Below are 22,330 nucleotides of genomic sequence, written 5' to 3'. Positions count from 1 at the left end.
GACCTGGGAGACTTCAGGGTAGCAGGAGGGCAGCAGGGAGGAGGAGCCGGGCACAGAGCCAGCAAGCGGCAGCTTCCTCCAGAAGCAGGTCTGCTGAGGGAGGCCAGCTGGCCGCTCTCCCCCGTGGATCCAGGAGACGCAGCAGGAAAACCGAGTCGGCACAGCAATGCGTCTACAGCTGCGACGGCATGAGAACCAAACACCAGCCCCAGAAAATACATGCACGCCACGTGTTGGCGAATGACTCGTAACCAAAACACACAGGTACCGACTCTCCAACATGGCAATCGACCCACGTTCCACATTGGAGAGCAACGTGAATGCCACACACGGGAGCCAGTGAGCACGGGAGGAGGTGCTCCCCACCACTGGTCCTCAGAGGACTTCAGATCAGAGCCACAAGATCATATCAGTACACACCTGCAAAGTCCACGTGTGCACATGCACGCAGGTACGTGCATATCAAGATATGTATGTGCATCCACAACTGAGTATACACACGTCCACACACAAGCACACCGCTGACGATGGCGCATAGCCACATCCGGACACACACAACTGATGATGGCCCATACCCACATCTGGACACACACAACTGATGATGGCGCATAGCCACATCCGGACACACACAACTGACGATGGCGCATAGCCACATCCGGACACACACAACTGACGATGGCCCATACCCACATCTGGACACACACAACTGATGATGGCGCATAGCCACATCCGGACACACACAACTGACGATGGCGCATAGCCACATCCGGACACACACAACTGACGATGGCGCATAGCCACATCCGGACACACACAACTGACGATGGCGCATAGCCACATCCGGACACACACAACTGATGATGGCGCATAGCCACATCCGGACACACACAACTGACGGCACATAGCCACATCTGGACCCACACGTGACTGATTTTCCAGCGAGGAGCAGGGTCGAGTGCTCACCAGAGGCTGGTGTGCAGATACTCCCAGCAGCCCTGCACACAGCCCCCAAACAGCAGGGAAGCAGAGTGTGCATCAGCAGGTGGGTGGGTGCAGATCACAGCATGCACTTTGGGGTTTGCACACCAGGCACCGTGGAAAGCCTGCACATGGATTTCAAAGACACTCTTGGTAACGAAGCAAGCTTCCCTTTCAATTCAACTTTCTCACAATCTTCTTCAAGCCCCTCACGTTAGTGGTCACTGAGACAGGAGTGGGAAGCAGGAGTGTCCCGGGCAGAGGGGTCTCCGGGGGGTGATGGCGCTGTGTTAACTGGACTGCACGACCCCACGAGTTACTGACGTGTGTGCCTCAGATAGGCGGCTTTGGTGCCATGTAAACCATACCTCAATAAAGCTATTTAAAAAACAACAGTGACAAGAATAATCTTCTACTCCCTAGATAAAAATTATGGCGAACTTGTATGTGAAGTGCTTGTATCCCTGCATTTATTCACCGAACATTCGCTGGGTAATGACATGAACTCTAAGTGGCTTTGACTTCACCGCTGTGCTATGTTTAAACGTCTAAGCCTGGGTCTTCCCCAGGACCCCTGGCGATCTGGCACAGGGACGCTCTAAGGCTGCGGCTCGTGGCGATGCTCCCTTCACAGGTCTGAGCCGGATCTGGATGTGTTCATGATGCAGTCGTGCTACAAACAGCCAACACACGGCTGACTTAGCAACAGGTGGAACCTGAAGTGGCAACAAACGCGCTCCTTATCAGGACACACTAACCAACCAGGATGCCAGCCAGGTGCATCTCCACAGCCCCACAGCACCGGTGTTACGACTCCTGCTACTGTGAAAGACACTTGACCATGAGTAACGCCTTTCAGATTTCAAGACTTCATCAGGAAACACGCATCATGAATGGTCTCCTGAGGATGGAAACTGAAACCACAGCTGGCCGACCAGGAACAGGAGCTTCCACTCCAGAACACAGCTCCCCGTGTCACGTGCTCCGACCTCTGACCCCACATAAATAATCAAATCTGCAAACGGAACAAGTGGAACGTCCAGCGGCCACCCATCCCTTCCTCCTGGTAAAGGGGCAGGGCCTACGCGCGCTCCCAGGGGAAACCTGTGTCGAGGGCAGCTTTGCTACGGCCACGGTGTGGTGCGAGACTCTCCAGTGACCCATTAGACAGCAGGGGTGTATCCCACCTGACGACCCTGCCACTGCTTTTTAAAATCATCTTCCAGGCAGTGAAAACCAGAAACGTGACACAGGAGGGTCTCAGTGACAGTCATGAGAAACGGAAGTTTTGCTGGACCTGATGCGCCAATGGCACCACTGTTAGACAGTAAACAGACTCTGAACACAGTGGAACTGAAGTGGAGGTCTCCGGCTGTCTTTGATCATCTGAAAAATAAATACCAAGTGTATATTCACACGGTAGTTATTAGTATGGGAAGAACCTATCCATCTGCAACGGGAGTTCCAACGTCAGGAGCTGCTCAAGGCCAGGTCCATTATCGGCTTCTTCAACTTTTCCACTTGGACAAGCAGAAACCGTTCGTTCCCGAGTCGTGTTCAGCAAACTCTCCCTCTCACCTCACACGTACCAGTGCATGCACACGGAAATGCTAGAGAGACCACAGGAGAAAGACGCACAGTGGTTTATTTCACTGTGGCTGTGCCCAGTGTGGGGGGCAGCGCTGCAGGGTCTGGACAGCGCTGCCTCGCCCTGGCCTCCCCTCCTCCTGCCCCAGCTCCGCCCTTTCCCTACAGGATCAAACTTCCGGAAGAAAGGTGACACTGATGAAGAAGCATTTTGTTTCAATACCAAACTGCAGGCAGTTGCAGTCCTCTCCCTCTCTGAGACTTCCTAGTGACCCAGGCCAGGTGTGCACGCCAGGGGAGGGGGCCCAAGCCCACGGTCCCCCTGGATGTCCCTAAACGCTCTGAGGGCCCTCGTGGTGGGAACCCCCAGACAGAACGGCTTTGCTTGCGGAACGCAGCGCTGCCTGCCAGCCTGCTCACGGCTTCGCAGCCCCCTTAGCAACAGCGTGCAGAGGAACACGCGGTGAGCAGCGTCTGCGCCAGCTCCCCAGGCATCACCACGCGGCAGCTTCCAGCCTCTGCGGTCCCAATGTCATCTCAGACACAGATGTTCCGGAAGTTTCTCCCACTTCATCCATCGCCAGTGAACGCCCTGGCCTGGGACCTTGTGAAAGCAAGCGCACACACAGCCTGGGCCACCCTGCCTGGCTGCTCCAGGAGTGAGGCTCTTCCTAGACCTGAGACCCCCTTAATGCAGGGCCAAACTAAAGCCACAGAGGGTGGATTGCTACAGTCTGGTCTCCAGAGATGCAGGCCACAGAAACACCACCACACTCCAGATGGTCATCTTCCCATCACACACACACACACACACACAGGCACATGGGTATACACACACACATATGCACATACACACAGGCACATGGGTACACATACGTACACACACAGGCACACGGGCATACACACATGCACACACATACATATGCACACACACGCACAGGCAGAATTTTTATCACATACAGGGAGATAAATCAGAGGTGCATGATGTGTTGCGGAGTCTGCCAGCACCAGGAACAGGTGTCCACAGGGTGCCCTCAGCAGTGGGGAACACTTTCCAGCAACCTTCAGAAACACTCAGGGAAAAGACGTGAAGAGGTGTGCAACACATTCTTCTAGAAAACTCTATGCCCCAACCCCGTCTAAGTTCTCTCCTTTAAAGACACTCTCAGAAGGGAGTAAAGGAGGGAGGGAGGGAGAAGTACGAAGATAAAAACCCACGTGTCAGATGCCAGTGACATCAAGGTCAACAGTTCAGCTTTGCAGACAAACGATTTTGTGTGTGTTTACATCTCTGTGTCTTAGAGCTCACAACCTCGAGATCATGTGCCCCAAAGCACCAAGTTCAATGAGAATGCAAACGTGGGGACCGTGCCGTCACAATCCTGGTTGATGATAACTTTCTTTGACACGTTTGTGCAATTATAAAACGTCTCTTCCTCAAGGAGGAAGCTTATCCAGCCATCCAATTTGCAAATGAAGAACTGGCCTGCAGTCACTCAGCCCCCAACCCTGCACCGATGGGACAGAATCCCAGTGTCCCCACCAGAGTCCAGCCCTGAGCAGGCCTCCTTCCCATAGCTGCTAGCTTCAGACTCCTACCCCTGCATGAGATGGGTGTCTTCACCCTCCATGGCCTCTCTGCAGGGGGGCCTCCCTCTGACACCCTGAGCAAGTTCAAAACACAAGACCCGCCCCGGCCTGCCTCAGGTGTCTTGTGATGATTGGCCAACCTAGCTCAGGTGACCTGTTTGGGAATAGGGAAATCGTGGCAGCTGCAGGACACTGGGGCTATTTTATAGGTGCATGGGAAACAGGTGCACAGAGACCCCACCCCCACCCCCACCCCCTGCCACGCAGGCCTGCCACAGGTAAACCAGGGCTTTACCCCCGCCCCCCCCACCACTGTGATGTGTGGTTTTTAAACCACAGCTGATCTTTATAAACGAAGTAGGTCAATCTAGGTTTTCCATTTTTATTCTTCAAACTTTATAGACACACCTATTACAGAAAATACCACAGACCTCTAAATACCAAGACTGCTAGGAAACAACACAGCACCATAAGAGGTCTATTCTTTAAAAAGCAAACTTCAGTCCCTCAAATGCCATATTCATGTATAGAAAAAAGCAGTCACTCAGAAGTTTTGGTAAAAACAGGTGAAATTAATGAACCTGCTGCTGGCCTTAGACCCCTTAAAACACCATAAATAATTTTAAAACATACAATAGCAGCACAAACCCATACAGGCAACAAGAGATGAGGCCCTGGTGATGGAAGCCAGAGAAGCAATCAACCGGTGGTCGCTGACTTACCTGAGCCCAGACAGCGGCTGAGCCGGGAGACCAGGAAGCGAGTGCGCATTTCAGGCAGAGCAGCCGGTGAGGCCACATCGGCACACAGAAGCCAGAAAAACCAACTTTGCACACATCCAAAATACATACGGAAAAAAAGATGTCAAAAAGTACCCCTGACTTCCCCAGAGAATAATGCTATTTAGAAGGAAAAGCATTAATGGTCAAAAATCAGGTGCATCCGTTAGGGTGCAGAGCTGAAGCCCAGTCCCAGCAGAAAGTGTGGGAGATAAAACCGAGGCTACCTGTCCATACTCAGAAAAGGCGGGGACAGAAAACAACAAAACCAGTAAGAAAACTACAAACTAGTGTGGCTGGGCCGTTACTCGGCCAACAGAAAACAGGACCAATGCAAAACAAAGACCCCAGAACTGAAGGACGGAACTCCAGGGCTGAATGGGCTGCATGCCCACTACCATGCATGAAAGCAGGTCCATGCACAATTCTAGAATACCAATCCTGGGAGCACCCAGAGGTCAAAAAAGGTCCAAAAACAAGAGAGGCACCCGACTGCACCGTGAGACCACAGGACACGAAGCTTCCAGTATTCCAGAGGATGGTGATTTCCACTCTGCAGCTGCTTGTTTCTTATTTTTGAAAATTTATTTATTTGAGAGGGAGTCAGAGATAGAGACAGAGATCTTCCAACCACCAATTCACTTTCCATGCCCACAGTAAGTAGGGCGGGGCCAGGACAGAGTCAGGAGCCCAGGACTCAATCCAGCTCTCCCATGTGGACACAGGGACCCCAGCACTTGGCTGACACTGCTGCTTCCAAGGGTCTGAAGAGGCAAGAAGCTGGAACCATGCAGAGTGGGGAACTGAACCCAGGCACACCCATTTGGGACAAGGACATCTTAACAGCTTAGCTAAATGCCCACCCGCGAGCTGGAGTTTTATACCCAGCTGGATTATCCAGTAAGCACAGGGAAGAGTAAAGATGACCATATGCACGTGAGGTCTCAAAAACTCTCTCACATACAACTGCGTGTCAGGAACCCTCGGAAGTTAGATTCTGCCTGACACAGGAGTGAATGAAGGAGAGGGAGAAACAGGGTCCAGGGAAGGGGGGCACAACACACGAGCAGAGCCAGGAAACCCCCCGCACGACAGAGCAGCAGGCATGGGGTCCGGGGGTGCTTCTGCAAGGTGAAGCTGATAGGGTCCCAGTGAGCAGAGAAGGGAATAGAGCCCACACAGTGAGGGAGAAAGAACTTAGACTGTTCATGGGTAAGTGTGCAGAAAGCTCAAAGGAGGTAACAATTCTCGAGGAAACAGACCCCCAGGGAAGGAATAACCACCATCATGTATGGAACTCCCACTACAAACGCACTCCATGTGCTCACAACAACCCAAGGGCAGACTGCAGATTCCCAGGGCCGTGGCAAAGACGTGTGCAGTGTAAGAGGAAGTAAACCAAAACCTCAATTTCCAAACACGACGCCAATGGCGGAGCCCCAGGCAGAGAAACCCAGGCACAGTTACATGAACCATTTTACTTAGGAACATAAAAAACAAAGTTCATGCAGCAGCCCAGAGAGGCTTCAGGACCGCTCCTGGGAGGCTGGAACGGGCTGGCAGCACGGCCGCTCTGCCTCTGCTCTCAGCAGCCCATGACCAGGTTCCTTTATTCTTTACAGCACACGAGTTCGACCTTGACTTTGGCAAACTACATTTAGAAAAGGATGCTACAAAGACCAGCATCCGCACATTCCAGCGTCCCAGAAACGTGCACGCTGGCGCTGTTTCTCCACTGCTCTCTTGCCCTTGGATTTCCTCAGCCAGGTCCCGCGAGTGCACGCCCCGTCCCACTCTGACGCAGCACCTGCGTTTGTCATCAGTCCCTTTTTGTCTGTCAGACGGCATGGCGGCCAGCACTGGTGCTGCCACTGGTCAGTTTCCACTCGCTGAGCACCTCCTGAAACGTGAGAGCATGCGTCTCACTTCACACCACCGACAGCACAACCCACACCCTCCTCTCACGTCCGACTGCTCAAAGCTTGGGAGACGCTAGCACACACCCACCTCCTCAGGGGAGGGCTCGACCATCAAGCAACCATGCTCAAGAGTCTGCAGATCCCAGACACCGGGAGCCAACACTTCCCTACCAGGTTTCGGCATCAACAACCATCGACACCTGGACCAGCCAGGCACAGAAACAACGCCTGTGACCCCCTAACTGGTGTTTCAGGTAGAAACATTGTGCACAACCACCAGCTCTACACACAGTGCACAGAGGAAGCCTCTGCTGAAGACGGATCCAATGAGAGAGAGAAAACACACACGAGCGCAATGGCACCTGCTCCACGCCAACACCTGCAGCCAAGCTGGTCACAGCCACTGCCAGGGATCCCAGCAGAGAATGCAAAGTCTTCCAGTGCAAGACGCCGTGCACCCCCAGCCTACCACGCCTTCTCTCCCCAGCTCCGGAAGACAAGAAAAGAAACGGACTTACCTCTCACAAGCACGGACCGTCCACGCGGCAATTATCCACAGCGAGATACTAAAGACCAGGAGCACAGTTCCTGGGCATATCGTCATCAACGTCTTCATAACAAAGCGAGTATTGAAGTTTATCTTATTGAGGGCCCCGATGCTTCTGGACGACGCGTCGGTGAACAGTTTGCTATGCAGGAGCATGACTCTGGCAATCAGGTAGAGTCTCAAAAACATCGGGATGGACAGAATGATATCCACGTCGGCGGTGGTGGTGGAGGGGGCGTAGGAGAAGGCGAGCCGGGCCGTCCACGTGAACGTGTAGTTCCCAGGGATGGGGTGGATAGCACAAACCAGTATTTCCAAGCAGATGAAGAAAATGCGCTCGTAGGTCATCGCTATTCTCCAGTCATCTGCTCCGTTGTCCACCATGAACAACTGCAAAAGCAAAGCAGGAAGTCAACCTCAGTGCGGCAGGCACGGTCCACGCGCGCCATGCAGGGTCTCGGACACACACGGGGCATGTGCACCAGCACGCAAGCACGAGGCCACCCTTTCAGACACTGGCCGCTCTTAGTGGGGAGTCTTTGGTAAAAACTAAAGTTGGAAACTGGCTACCAAGGAGCTCAAGTGGATTTTGGAGGCTACATTCCTAGACAAGCCTGCAGGTGACACCACCAAGTCCATGTGTGGCATTACCAGGCCTGCTGGTGACATCACCAAGTTTATGTGTGACATCATTGGGCCTGCAGGTGACATCACCAGGCCTGCCGGTGACATCACCGAGTCTATGTGTGACATCATCGGGCCTGCAGGTGACATCACCGAGTCCATGTGTGACATCATTGGGCCTGCCGGTGACATCACCAGGCCTGCCAGTGACATCACCAGGCCTGCATGTGACATCACCAAGTCCATGTGTAACATCAGCAGGCCTGCAGGTGACATCACCAGGCCTGCAGGTGACATCACCAAGTCCATGTGTGACATCAGCAGGCCTGCAGGTGACATCACCGAGTCTATGTGTGACATCACCAGGCCTGCAGGTGACATCACTGAGTCTATGTGTGACGTCATCGGGCCTGCAGGTGACATCACATTCACACAGAACGGGCTCGGGGCTGCCAGTAATGACACCTGCCTCTGAGAAGTCAGGCTGCACTTGTTGCAAACACCGCTCTAACCCTGTGTGAGTCTGCATTTGAAGCTGCCCCCTGCTCTGTGCACATTCTCAGCCCGGTCTCCCGCAGTCACTCATTCCCTGGAGGACAGCAGCTCGCAAGCGGTGCCCCTGGGAACCTACTCTTGGTTTCAGAGGAAACCCCCAGGGGCCACAGGCGAGCGTGGCGGTGAGGCTCCGTGCAGCTTCCCCACTGCTGCGCTGCTGTCTCTTTTCTTCCATTCTCCTACAGCCTTCCCTTCAATTATTAATTTGTTTTCAAACTTACTTTCTTTAATCAAGGCTCCTTTTTCCTATTCCTGTCATTCCTCACAGCACAGTCAAGGAAAAACAAACCAGAGAGACAGAGTGAGAGAAAGCAAACAAAAAACAGTGAAAGGGGCAGAAATGCGTGTCTCTGCTTCTCCCTGGCTTCCAGCGCCTGGAGACCGGCAGTGGCTTTTCTCAGACGCCCAGCCGGCTGCCAGACTGGGCGTCCCACGCATCAGGAGACCCGTGTGCCCAGAAAGCCCCCAGGCTGCCTACTGAGACAGGAGTCACGGCGCTGCTTCTGCTTGGCAGCCCCCGTGGGAGAAGGCGCGGGATAAAAGCCACCGGCTGAGAACCACACCTTCTCAGGCCGGGATCCCAGTCAGACAGAGGCAGGGCGGGTTTCCCTCTGCCTGGGTCTTTGTCTTCCAGAGTCCAGAAAGGAATTCTGCACCACTCAGAGGGTTAAAATGCCCCTTCTTAATTAGCCTGCAATTCGCAGGCGGGACATTATTCAAACTAGGAGCTGCCATCAGTGTCCCTGTGCCCAGAGAGGAATCTCAGGACGGGAAATGGCCTCCTCTTTCTGCTATCAAAAAGACATCTAAATGCTGAGAAATTAGGCGCGACAATGTCCTGGTTTAGCTGTGCCTTTATCATAACCTTTCATCTGGGCTCCTGGCATGAGTAGGCTGACAACAAAACTCCTTGTCCAGTTTCAGGAGTGGCTCATGGGCACAGCAGGCCGGGGCTGTGGAAATCCCACTGGCCCTCTTCGCCTGCGATGACCCCCAGCACAGAGGACTTCAGGGGAGACACAGGAAACATGCTGGAGGCCTAAGGATGGACACCTTTGAACCTCTGCACTGGGCTGCTCACTGGGGAGAGGCTCCAGTTCTTAAGAAGGGGACATCGGAACGGCCACATCCCTCTGGCCAGGGAAGGTTCTCTGTCGGGACAAACTCGATGCTCTCTTTGGAAACTGCCGCCACGAGTCACGAAAGCAAGACAGGGCTGCTCCTTCAACTCCCATTCCCACTTCTGCCCCAGCTGGTGTCACCCAGCTCAGTCACTACTGTCTTCACCAGGCTGGGCTCCGACGGACCCTTCAGTTTGCAGAAACCGAGTCTGGGTGCACAGGGTGAGCGCAGCCAGGCCTCCGAGCTGCCTGGGCCGCACAGGGAACCTGAGCAGGGTTCTGCTCCCCACGCCCTGCTGGGCGGCAGCGGTGTGGGTGCAAGCTGCTGCCACCCCTCCAGTCCTTGAAGTGCAGTGGGGCCCACAGAGGCGCCACACACCCCAGCAGCGCAGGCCTCCCCCGCGCTCCGCAGGAGCCACAGACGCAGCTGCACCGCGCCCTCCCTCCTCACCTGCCCCCGTGCCCGCCTCGCTTGTCTGCAGCAGTCCATCCCCACGTGAGAGCCGTGGGCCTGGGCACAGCTCCCAAGCGAGGTCCAATCCCTGCCGCTACGCAGCACAAGGAAAGTGTGCGAGCCCTGAGCGCACTGGGGCTACCCTAGGCTGCCTTCGCTCTCCTCTCCATCACCACTCGCGCAGAGACCCCAAAGACAAGACGTCGCAGTCCAGAGATCCGTCCCTCCGCTCCTTTTCTTGCCAGCCAGCCGTCCTTTCCAAGATGCAGTGTGGCTGCTCCTAGGAGTCGCCTCCTCCACCCTCCCTTGGAGGAGCCCCCACTCTGGACCTCTCCTGCCATCCTCTAATGACTTCCCTAAAATCTCAATTGCGCCAGGCCACAATCACCAACACAGAGACCATCCAAAGGCTCCCCTTGAAGGGCGCCCTCCCCCTACGCCCGCAGCAGGCGGGCTCTGTGCAGCCTGGCTTAGGCCGCCTCCCCACCCTCACGCCCTCTGCCTCTCCCTGTCATCCCCCATGGTCATGGTCGCAGGTTCCCGAGCACCCAGCCCTCCTTGGGCTTCTGCGTCCTGGAACGTCCCGTTCCCCGGCCTGGGAGTCCATCCAGATCCCACATCATCTCTTGAGGGGGCGTGCAGGGCCACACAGATCTGACCTCTCCCCCACCCCAGCCCCACACTCTGCCTCATGCCTGGGTGCACCTCTCACTGCCACAGCCCTGGAGACTTCTCCGCCAGACCCTCAGCCCACCTGTCTGTGGGCTCCTGCCCACCGGAAACCACGTCTACCGCGCCAGGACAATCGACGCTTGTTTATGGAACTTCCAGGTGACTTCTCACCTGACAGCAACCACCCAATCACCGCCTGAGTCCCAGTGACACTGAGGAGGACCCTGGAGGGCGCAAACACCGAAAGCCAATGCAAGTTAAATCCGTGAGATTTTCTAAACATGTAAAGGACATATTCTACTAAGTCACAAGTTATCATAGCAAGACTTTGCAATTCCATAGGAAAATCAGATGATTTTCCCTCAGAAACACACTGAAATAATTTCTGGTTTCATTTTGTTTTGCCACAGCTCATAACTCAATGTCAAGGTTGATGAAGAAATACTTTCTTTTACTCTCCACATAATCCCCACCTCTGATGCTACTTCCTCACTCACTCCTCCACGCAATACCCAAGGTACTGAACACTCAGGGTGGGGCCAGCACGCACAGCAGGAGGCACAGCAGATGTAGGGTCTGTCCACTGAAACCAGCTTTCACTGGGAAAGACAGACCAAGGCAGATTTAAAGCAATTTAATTGAGTAATTTTGTCTGTGGACATAGCTATGCAGGAAACAGAGACAAAACAGAGAAGAATAAATGAGAGATGACAGCCAGATGTGGCCATTGGGCAGACAGCAGAGAAGCATCATTTAAGCAAGACCTGGACCCAGAGACGAGCTGGTCTTATCAAGAGCCAGGGGAGAACAGCCCAGGCAGGGGAAGGAGCTCACGCACAGGCCCTGAGCTTTCTAAAGGGCTAGCAGGTGTCGAAATGAAGGGATGCCAGAGTGGCTGAACCTTAACCATCCAGGCGCAGACAGAAGAACAAACTGCCATCAGACGGCAGGACATGGCTAGTCACGGTCTCTAGACTGGATTCCATTGCCAGCCAGAGGAAAGATGGGAGCTGATTTAGACCCTGGGGGGCCCACCCTTGCTGGTGGGAGAGAGGATGGTGTTGGGGGAGGACCCGCGGCAGGAAGACCCACAGCCCTTCACCGATGGGAGCAGCCCCGTGACCTGGCAGGTGTCTGGGACACGAAGTTTGGAGCCCTTGTCAGAACCTCTCGATGGATGCAGGTGGGAGGGGCAGAAGAAAGAGAAGACCCTGGAGGCCACGGCATTTCCGCCCTGGAAAGTGGGGTGGGGCATGGGTGTGTGTGTGTGCCATCGCCTGAGCATTCAGGCCTGGGGCACAGGGCCGGGCCACCACGTGAGTACGGATGCCAATCTCAGAGAAGTGGGGCAGTCGAGATAGATCTGCAAGCCATCAGTCCAAGAGCACTTCAAAGGGTTCACAGGAAAGAGAAATAAAAACACCTCCGAAAGCCACGCACAGCTTTGTCCTGAAGCTCGTTTTCCATGAACGTATCGAGGAGACTGCCTGAGACTAAAGAAGAAACAGGAGAAGCAGCAGCATGGTGCGCAGGCCGTACCTGGAGGGCAGCAGTCCAGGAGCCTGGGAGCTGCAGCAGCGCCATGGGCTGGCCTGGGCACTGCGGGGAGCTCGCCAGGTACAAAGCAGAGGGCTGCGCTGAGCAGGCTGAGAGGTACGGTGTCGCCCCGCGTTCTGCACAGCAGAGAGCACTGACCATCGCCAGTGTTCAACAGCCCTCTGCACGCCAAGTGCTGAAAGCCAGCGGCAGAACTGTCCCCATGGCCTTCTGCGGAGTCACCGTAACCCGCATCAACGTGATCTGTGTCAAGCTCTATCTAAGGGAGTAGTCAGAGGCCCGATATTAATCCATCTGCCCAATGTCAGAAAGACTAACATTGGGAAGAGAAGGAAGACTGCAGGGCAAAGTCCCACGGCTTCCTCCAGCAGGCACTCTCAGCCCAAAACCAGGGCTTAGGGGCCGGCACCATGGTACAGGGGATAAACCCACCGCCTGCAGTGCCAGCATCCCATATGGACGCCAGTTCAAGTCCCAGCTGCTCCACTTCCAATCCAGCTCTTTGCTAAGGCCTGGGAAAGCAGTAGAGGATGGCCCAAGGCCTCGGGCCCCTGCACCTGCTTGGGAGACCTGGAGGAAGCTCCTGGCTCCTGCTTTCAGATTGATGCAGCTCCAGCCACTGCGGCCAACTGGGGAGTGAATCAGTAGGTGGAAGATCTCTCTCTCTCTCTCTGCCTCTCCTTCTCTGTGTAACTCTTTCAAATAACCAAATAAATCTAAAAAAAAAAAAAAAAAAAAAAAAAACAAACAAAAAAAAAAAACCCAGAAAGCAAGTACTACACAATGGGCATTTGGCACAGTGGTCAGGCTGCTGCTTGGGCTGCCTGCAGTCTACCCTGGAGTGGCTGGATTTGCGTCCCGGCTCTGCACCTGGTTCCAGCCTCCTGCTAATGTGCACCCTGCAAGGTGGCAGGCAATGGCTCAAGTCTGAGTGTTCCACCCACATGGGAGACCAGGACTGACTTCCAGGCTCCTGGCTTCTGCCTGGCAATGGCCCTGGCTCTTGTGGGCGTTTGAATGCAAACCAGTGAACAGAAGACATCTCCATTTGTTTGTTTTTCTTTGTGTATTTCTCCCTTTCACTCTACTTTTCATAAATGAAAATAATTTAAAAATAATACTGCCAACGTTAGGTCATGGACAAGGAAATAAAAGTGGCTCCCAAACCTATAGAAAACCTGGTGGCCGGCATTGTCTCACAGTGGATTCAACTACTGCCTGGGATGCTGACCTCCCCTGTGAGAGTTCTGGTTCGAGTCCTGGCTGCTCCACTTCCAATCCAGCTTCCTGCTAATGCACTTGGGAAAGCAGTGAAAGATGCTCCAAATACTTGGGCCCCTACCACCCACGTGGAAGACCCAACGGAGCTCCTGACTCCAGCCTGGCAGCCGGTCATTGCAGGTGGCTGGAGGGCAAACCAGCGATGGAAGCATTTTTTCTCCCTCTCTCTCTGTTTCTGTTACTCTGCTGGTCAAACAGATAAATCTATTTTTTTTCTTAAGAAAACAAGGGCATCCAAGAAGTCCTGGATTTTAATAAAGCCAAGTATGGGTGCCCGTCCATAGCATCACATGACAAAACGGCACAGCTGGGTGCAGCCCCGTCAAAGGGGAGCACTCACACTTGTGCTCGGTGTGCAGGAAGGACCTCTGCAACAGCACCCCAGAAGTGAAGGGGCGTGGCTGAGGGTGGAGCCATAAACCAAGAGGAACTTTCAATTGCACATCATTAATCCTCTCTGCTCTGGAACCGTGTGAATACATACAGCTAGCTGAAGACAAGGACCAGGGCAAATGGTTGCTCAAAGAGACAGAGAGGTAGGATGAGAATAGATGAGGTCCTTAAGCATCCAAGTGCTTCCTAACAAATGCTCCACGTGTGCAAAACCGTAGAGTGCCAACTAGAATCAAACCCACGAGTCCAATTTATACCGAAAATGTTCTGCTGACTAAAGCAAACTCTTGAGCCATTACATAACGTAAGTGTTTTGAACAGCAAAGGACAAGAGTCAATAAGATATCCTTGTTAACTTTTAAACCCAGTATTCAATAAGCCCAAGCTGCTTTCCCCCACTCACTCATGGGAAGCTTCTGGTGGTAAGGGTGTCTGATACACAGATGAACGAGCCAAGACGGACGTGGAGTTAAGTTTTTATCTAAGCACGTGGCTGGGGGAGGCAGGTGCCGAGGCGATGCAGAGCTGGGAGCAGGAGTCCCGCCTGGAAGAGTGGCCCAGACAGACGACTGCACATGTTCAGCCGAGAGGCACTCCCCTCCGCAGAAACCAGCTTGTGAAGGGAATCAAGCAGAGAAAGCCGCTGCTGACGACAGCCAGGTGAGGAGGGCCAGACCTCCCTCCCACCGCAGCCCGGCCCGGGCAGCCAGGCAGGGCGGGGGAAGCCTGCCCAATGCCCTCACCTGGGTTTCCTTCACCACCCTTGGCCCAGAACCACAGGAGGAAGCAAACGGGAAAACTTCGGGCACAAGCCCTGAGGTCTGAGCAAAACGTGCAGAAACCAGCCAGGTGGACACTGGCCATCCCTCACCGCCCGGCCTGGGCCTTTCCTCCGCTGGGAGCCTCATGCCCATCCTGGCAGCCCTGCATGCTCACACCGCCCTGAAACTCCCCTGCTTCCAAGATGAAGGCTTGAAAAGCAAGGCAGTGATGAGTTCATCAACGAACCGCCAACTCCTCTCTGGGAGAAGAGGGTGGAGAAAAAAACCTGCTGGGGCCCAGGAAACCAAGGCCCAGCTCCGAGATGACCCAGTTACATATTGGCACATACTATTGCATACCGCTACATACTGTGCTCATATTATTATATGTTGCTAATGTATATGGTTACACATTGTTAACACGGCACTTACGTATTGTTACATACTGTTAATATATTTTGTTAATATAGATTGTTACACATTGTTATATGACCTCAGGAAACTTTTAGAGTTGCTGACCTTATCTACAATCTACAAATGGAAACAATGTTACCAGCTGCCTCTTAAGGTGGCTGTCATGATAAAGTCATATGTTTCTTTAATAATACTAGTAAAATAATAATAATAAAAAGACCTGCTGTGTTGCAAAGGCAAATTCCACTTGGCCAGAAGTGCATGCCCTCCTCTGGTAGGCCGAGCTTCCGTGAAAATGCTCCTTATCCATGTTTCCAGTCTGTCACAGGCAGTATGACACAGGGTCTAACCGGGCACCATGCCCACCCTTCTCTTTCACCCTCCCCCACTTCCCAGTCCCCTATGTCGCCATGTGGGGCCATGTGAACTGACACAGGTACGACCTCAAGTGAGAGGTGGAGGTGGAGGAGGGGGGCAGAGCGACCCCACAAATAAAGGACAGAATCTCACGGACCCTCAAGAGGGGCAGGTGCCTCAGTGAAATGATGACTTGTGGTCAGAAAATGAGAACACAGGACAGCTGTCACATCAGAGCAGAGCCAGCACAGAGCAGGTCACTATGACTCCTGCTGCACCTTCTCCAGAAGGAACTCTTGCTTTGGCTACAACAGGGAGAGGCTGAGAGTGTCCTCTCCTGCTTAGACAAGAGCTTTATCTACAGACCAGAACCCTGAAATTGCCCACTGGGATCCACACCAGGCAAGGTTACGAGTCCACGCTCTGCCTGATGGGAATCTTAACCCTGTTTCCCGTGGCTTCTGGCACCTGGGCCTGGCCTTCCGTGGCCATGTGGACTATACTCTGACAGCTGCACCCTGACAGCTGTACTCTGACAGCTGTGCTCCCGGCCCTGTACTCTGACAGCTGTACTCTGACAGCTGTGCTCCCAGCTCTGTGCTCTGACAGCTGTACCCTGACAGTTGTACTCTGACAGCTGTACTCCCGGCCCTGTGCTCTGACAGCTGTGCTCCCGGCTCTGTGCTCTGACAGCTGTACTCCCAGCCCTGTGCTCTGACAGCTGTACTCCCAGCCCTGTGCTCTGACAGCTGTGCTCCCGACCCTGTGCTCTGACAGGTGTACTCCCGGCTCTGTGATCTGACAGCTGTGCTCCCGGCTCTGTGCTCTGACAGCTGTACCCTGACAGCTGTACTCTGACAGCTGTACCCTGACAGCTGTGCTCCCGGCTCTGTACCCTGACAGCTGTGCTCCTGGCTCTGTACTCTGACAGCTGTACTCCTGGCCCTGTGCTCTGACAGCTGTACTCCCGGCTCTGTGCTCTGACAGCTGTACTCCCGGCTCTGTGCTCTGACAGCTGTGCTCCCGGCTCTGTGCTCTGACAGCTGTGCTCAGGTAGAAGAGGAAGGGCAGGGCATGAAGGCCCATTGCCGCCAAGGCCACTGGAAAGGACAAGAACCAAGACAAGAGGCAACGAGGAGTCAGGCTTCCTCCATGGCAGCTTGTTACTACTTTTTGATCGACGTACTTATTTTAACTGTCTACAAACGCTGGTTAGGATCCTCGCATCATTTCTGGAAGTTGATGAGGAACCAGTCATAACTACAATTAACGTGATGAATCTCAAATAGTTAAGTAAAAGCCAACAACTCATTTGACTCCAGAAACTTGGTATGAAATGGTCAGAACTGTGCTTTCACTGGAAGCATTATATTATGGCCCCATAGCTGGAATGCACTCCCATCTCCTTACTTTAAGCACTGACAAAGCTAGATCCATGCCAGTGCACCCCTCGTGTATTATCTGCCTTTATTAGAGTCCAATTAAAGCACAAGAAATTCAAAGATTTTGTCATGGTCACAGCAGGAGTAACAGAAAATCCTGAAGCTGAAGTTCAAGTCCACAGCACTCACCTTTGATGGGGGCACTGGGCAGCACTGGAAAGCTGCAAGCAAACCAAATACTTAGCAAAGCAAATCAACGCTTACCCGCCAAGGGTCACTCCGATTTCTACGTCACAGCTTCACCCCCCAACCTCAGCTCAGCACCTGCATCTCCAGCGGAAGCAAATGTTTAAATAGACCTGCACATGACACTCAACGCCTTCTAGCAGAAATAGATGCCATCCTATTTTAGGCTTCCTCCAAGTCCCGTATTCCTCACCCTGGAACTTTAACCTGCTTTCCGCATGCATTTGAGACAACAGAAGCTGTGTTAGAGTGCACTTCCCTCACTGCCAGTCAACAGGGCTGGGCGCGGCTCCAGCTTGTTCCATGTGCTAACGCACGTGAAACTCACAGGAGCTCCTGGAGCTCTGAGTTCTTCCTGCTCCATCTCAGGGAGAGGGAAGGAGGCTCAGCAGCGAAGGAGCCAACCAGGGCAGCACGGGGCCGAGATATGGGCTAGGAATCCAACCCAAGCAAGCCGGCCTCAGGACCTGCGCTCACGTAAGGTGTTCTGCTACTTACCACATACGAGCCAGCCACAGCTGGGATGAACCCAGAGATGATGTGGATGACATCAACTGCCACCAAGTATTCCTGACCAGCTGGGGTGCACAGAATGCAGCATTCAGCAGACACACAATGCGGAGACAACCATGGGTGGAAGGGGAAAGGAACTACACTTAGTTATAGCACGTACTGGCAAAGGGACAAGCACGCACAAACACACACACTGAAAAGCAGGTGCCAGGTCTCCAAAAAATCCAATGGTGGTCTGAACTCATTTAATTCAAGACTAAACAATTTTACCTCCCTCACGCACCAAAGGATCTCACTGGGTCACAATACAGCCTCTAGTGTGGGTCCCTACTGGATCACAGGCCCCAGTGTGGGTCCCCACTGGATCACAGCCTCCAGTATGGGTCCTCACTGGATCACAGCCTCCAGTGTGGGTCCTCACTGGATCATAGCACAGCCCCCAGGGTGGGATCCCTGTGGATCACAGCACCCAGTGGGATCCTCACTGGATCACAGCAGCCAGTGTCGGTCCCTACCGGATCTCAGCCCCCAGTGTAGAATCCCAGTGGATCATGGCACAGCACCCAGTGTGCTGTGTTTCCAACAATAGTGCTGACCTCTACTAAGGTGGGGGAGAGGTAACCCACCCTCTTTTTGAAAGCATGTGTGTATACGATCTAGTATACCTATACTTAAATTATAGCTTCAGACTATTAACATAAAAACAGATACAGAATACCTGATTGTAATCTGCAAAGTACTGCAAGAACACAAGGGTCAGCTGAGGTCACACGAGGTGAACACTTTTCAGGAGGACAAAGTGAAGACGGGACAGCACAGCCTGCTAAGGGGCATCCTGCAGCGAAGGAGAGAGCAGCCAGGAGGAGGGAGCCGGGAGCAGAGCGGACAGTGCGCTGGCAGGTCCACGTAGGAGCTGCTCAGCTGAGTGTCAGTGATGAAATCAGCAGCAGGAGGAGACCAAACAAGGGAGGAGGAGGTCCTGGACATGCGAGTCAGGGGGCACAGGAAGTGGCCCGAGTGGCAGCCCCGCCCCCGAAGGCGGCTGCCTTAGGTAGCGGAAGGGAAGATGCTTATCAACACGAAACCTCGCACACGCACATACGCGCCAAAGGCTAAGGCTACAGACTGTATGCCCTCCGCACCACAGGGAAAGAGCGGAATTAAGTTTTCACACCACCTAAAATAAGAAAGGAAAAAGAGGCACTGGAACAATGTAACGGTTGTCATCGACAATGGACACTGGCAAACTCCACGCAAAGTACAGCGCGGAGTAATAAAAAGAAAGTTGTGAGCAGGTGCAGCAGGGAGTCTGTGAGGAATGGAAGCTGCATGTTGTTTACAAATACAACAGTAACTACTGTGCAGCTAACGGCTCAGCTAGAAGGACACACACAAACTTCTGAAGGGCAGGTGCTTCCGCAGACGGAAGGCATTTGGCTGTGACATCTTCTCCTCTGATCCAAGAGACACAGGCGCACAGCATGAGAGCCTCTAGGACCACTGGGCCTGAAAGGCCAGGGAGTCCGGCTGCTGAGGTCCCCCCTGCCACGCGCTGGCTGCTGTGCCATGGCTGAAACCAGCAAGGAAGTTGTCAAGAGAACAAAGTCACCTGAATGACGCTCAGTCTTGGCAATGGGGACTCATCCCAGAAATCTGTGATGCAAGAGCCAGAAGCCTAGGAACAAACCACAAGGAAGACGCTTTAATTGGTTTAAAAAAAAAATTCTTGGAGCTGCCACCGTAGCACAGGTTAAGCCACCGCCTGCAATGCTGGCATCCCATGAGGGTGCCAGCTTCAGTCCAGGGGCTCCACTTCCCATCTAGTGTTCCCAGGAAAGCAGCAGAAGATGGCCCAAGTCCTTGGGTCCCTGTATCCATGCGGGAGACCCGGATGGAGTTCCAAGCTCCTGGCTTTGGCCTGGCCCAGCCCTGGCCATTGCAGCCACTTGTGGGAGTGAGCTAGTGGATGGAAGACCTCTGTTTCTCTCCCTTTAGCTCTGCCTTCCAGATAAATAAAATAAATCTTGTTTTAAAAAATAAGAGTCCCCCTCAACACTATGCTCCAGACAGGCAGGGTCAGTGAGCCCTGTGCAACACCCGCCCCACACCTCGGACTGACGCAGGGAGTGCGAGAGCTCCGTGCCTGCTCCGTGACACTTGCCCTGGCGACTGCACAGCCGCACCAGAGACGTGCCTCAATGACGCGGTCGGACCTGAACTGCAGTTGCGACAGGCATCCCAGGAGCGCACAGCTCCAGCCCAGACTCCCGGCACCGCGGCCTCCGCACAGTCACCAGCTCTCGTCCCCCCCGACTCCACTCTCGTGGAGGACTGAGCACTGGCCCGCATCCCAGCCCTGTGGTCTCAGACGCAGAAGCCGAAAGGGAACGTAGTTTATGGAACAATTAATTATGGATAAGATGGTTCAGCCACAGTCCCCTGGAAATGCTGCACTGAACGGGAGGAAGCCCACCGAGAAACCCAAGGGAACTGCTTCTCTCACACGCCGTACAGTAAGCCCAACGTGTGCACACCCCGAGTTCTCCAAGAGCGGGTGCTTCACTTCCTAACATGGGGTGCCACTTCTCTGGTCCACCCCAGATGACATCACACCTGACAGCAAAGGATCTGTGACTTCACAGACGGGGATGTGACATGGCCTTGCGGCTCACAGGCTGAGGAAGAAGCACACGCAGACGAGAGGAGACCAAGTGTGCACAAGACCCCGCGCACAGGGCTTTCTCCCAGGGGCTGTCCATACCTGCAGGTTATTTGCATACATAAAATTATTTCCTCCTCTCAAAGAACAGCCAGGCAGCCTGCAGCTAAGCTATTGTGACTTTAATTTATACTGCACAGTAAGTTCCCTCTTGAGTCCTGTCTGTGGTCTTCCGTCCAGAGCTGTGTCCACTCCCAAGCACTAAGGGGCACAGCCAGTGCTGTGCGCTTCCCCCTAAGACCGTGTGCACCCTCAGGCAGGCCGCCTTGCAGCACAGGGCTTGAGCGGGATTGCTTTCCCATCTTCACCACCGCTCTGAGAACCACAGAAAACTGCAGGAATGAGAGGAGGGTAAGAACACAGCATCCACACAGGGGAGCCCACGGGAGGCAGCAAAGGTGAACTCAAGCACAGGGGACACAAACTCGTTGCACAAAATCCAAGTACACACCTCTTCCACTAAGATCCCACATGGCTGAGTGCAGCTGCAGGCCTGGGAAAGCTGGAAAACACCTTTCTGAGGCTCGCATTCACTCTCTAACCTCATCTACGACTCAAGGAGATTCAAGCATCGACAGAAAACTTCCCTGGACAAGTTTACAAGCCATGACCTCAAACACCCACAGCCGAGAGAGAAATTCTGACCGTGGCAGGTGCAATCGCATGGGTTTGGAGAGCCCCCCCCACCCCGAGGTGCTCACCCTGGGCAAGATCAGTTTCTAGGAATGGACAGTCACTGGAACAGAGGCCCCTGCCCACGTCTCATGGCAGACGGTCCAGGGGTGTAAATGTCGCTCACAGAACATGAGAACTGCTGGATTCACAGAGGAAGACCAATCCTGCCCAGTGACTGCGTCCCAGTAATCAGTATTCCACCCTAGCATCCGGAGAAAGAGGCATCAGGGTCAGGTGCTCCCGAGCGGAGCAACCTGAGCTTCCCCAGACTGGACACAGCAACACACACATAAACACAGCCAGGAGACACTGATGTGGTCAGCAGGCACACAGACACCAACATGTGCACACACACAGCATGGAGATCCTAATGCAATCACACACTGACACGTGCAGACACAGCATGGAGATCCTAATGCAATCACACACCAACACGTGCACACACAGCATGGAGATCCTAATGCAATCACACACTGACATGTGCACACACGCATGGAGATCTAATGCAATCACACACACACCAACATGTGCAGACACAGCATGGAGATCCTAACTCAACCACACAGGCACACACCAACACGTGCACACACAGCATGGAGATCTAATGCGATCACCAGGCACACACCAACACACGTGCACACACAGCATGGAGATCTAATGCGATCACCAGGCACACACCAACACATGTGCACACACAGCATGGAGATCCTAATGTAATCACATACACACCAACACGTGCACACACAACATGGAGATCTAATGCAATCACACACACACACAACACACAACACGTGCACACACAGCATGGAGATCCTAACTCTATCACACACACACATCAACACGTGCACACACAACCACAACATGGAGATCCTAATGCAATCACACACACACACACACACACACACCACACAACACGTGCACGCAGCATGGAGACTGCCCTCTGCAGCAGAGCAGTCCTCACACAGAGGCCTGCTCGCTGATCCCTGCTGACTTGGGTTCAGGTTGGGGAGTATCAACCACAGACAGAAAGGCAGTGCATGCAGTAAACCTGTCTGTTGGTGCTGTGTCATGGCAAAGATCAGAGGCCGCCGCTTCCTCAGGTGTTCCCGAGTGTGGATGTCCCATTTAAGACATAACTGGGGAGCTGCAGAACACAGGCTAGCAGCCCCAGAAGGCACGGAAAACAGCAAGCAAGCATGTGCCGGG

General features: G+C 53.7%; 1 protein-coding gene across 5 annotated transcripts in view; it reads right to left on the bottom strand.

Moving 5' to 3' along the window:
• Positions 1 to 22,330, bottom strand: part of KCNN2 (potassium calcium-activated channel subfamily N member 2) — a 317,533-nt gene that overhangs the window by 63,381 nt on the left and 231,822 nt on the right. For 4 of the 5 annotated variants that reach the window (XM_051834540.2, XM_051834539.2, XM_051834542.2 and 1 more), the window contains one exon: positions 7,372 to 7,790. In XM_051834540.2, the coding sequence (XP_051690500.2) occupies positions 7,372 to 7,790 (419 nt within the window). Of the gene's footprint in view, positions 1 to 7,371; positions 7,791 to 14,460; positions 14,672 to 22,330 lie in introns of those variants that run through there. The other variant, XM_051834543.2, reaches the window with a different exon arrangement.

The sequence above is a fragment of the Oryctolagus cuniculus genome, chromosome 6 (genome assembly GCF_964237555.1).
Source record: "Oryctolagus cuniculus chromosome 6, mOryCun1.1, whole genome shotgun sequence".
In the NCBI taxonomy this organism is placed as follows: domain Eukaryota; kingdom Metazoa; phylum Chordata; class Mammalia; order Lagomorpha; family Leporidae; genus Oryctolagus; species Oryctolagus cuniculus.
This window is presented reverse-complemented; position numbering and strand designations above follow the sequence as displayed.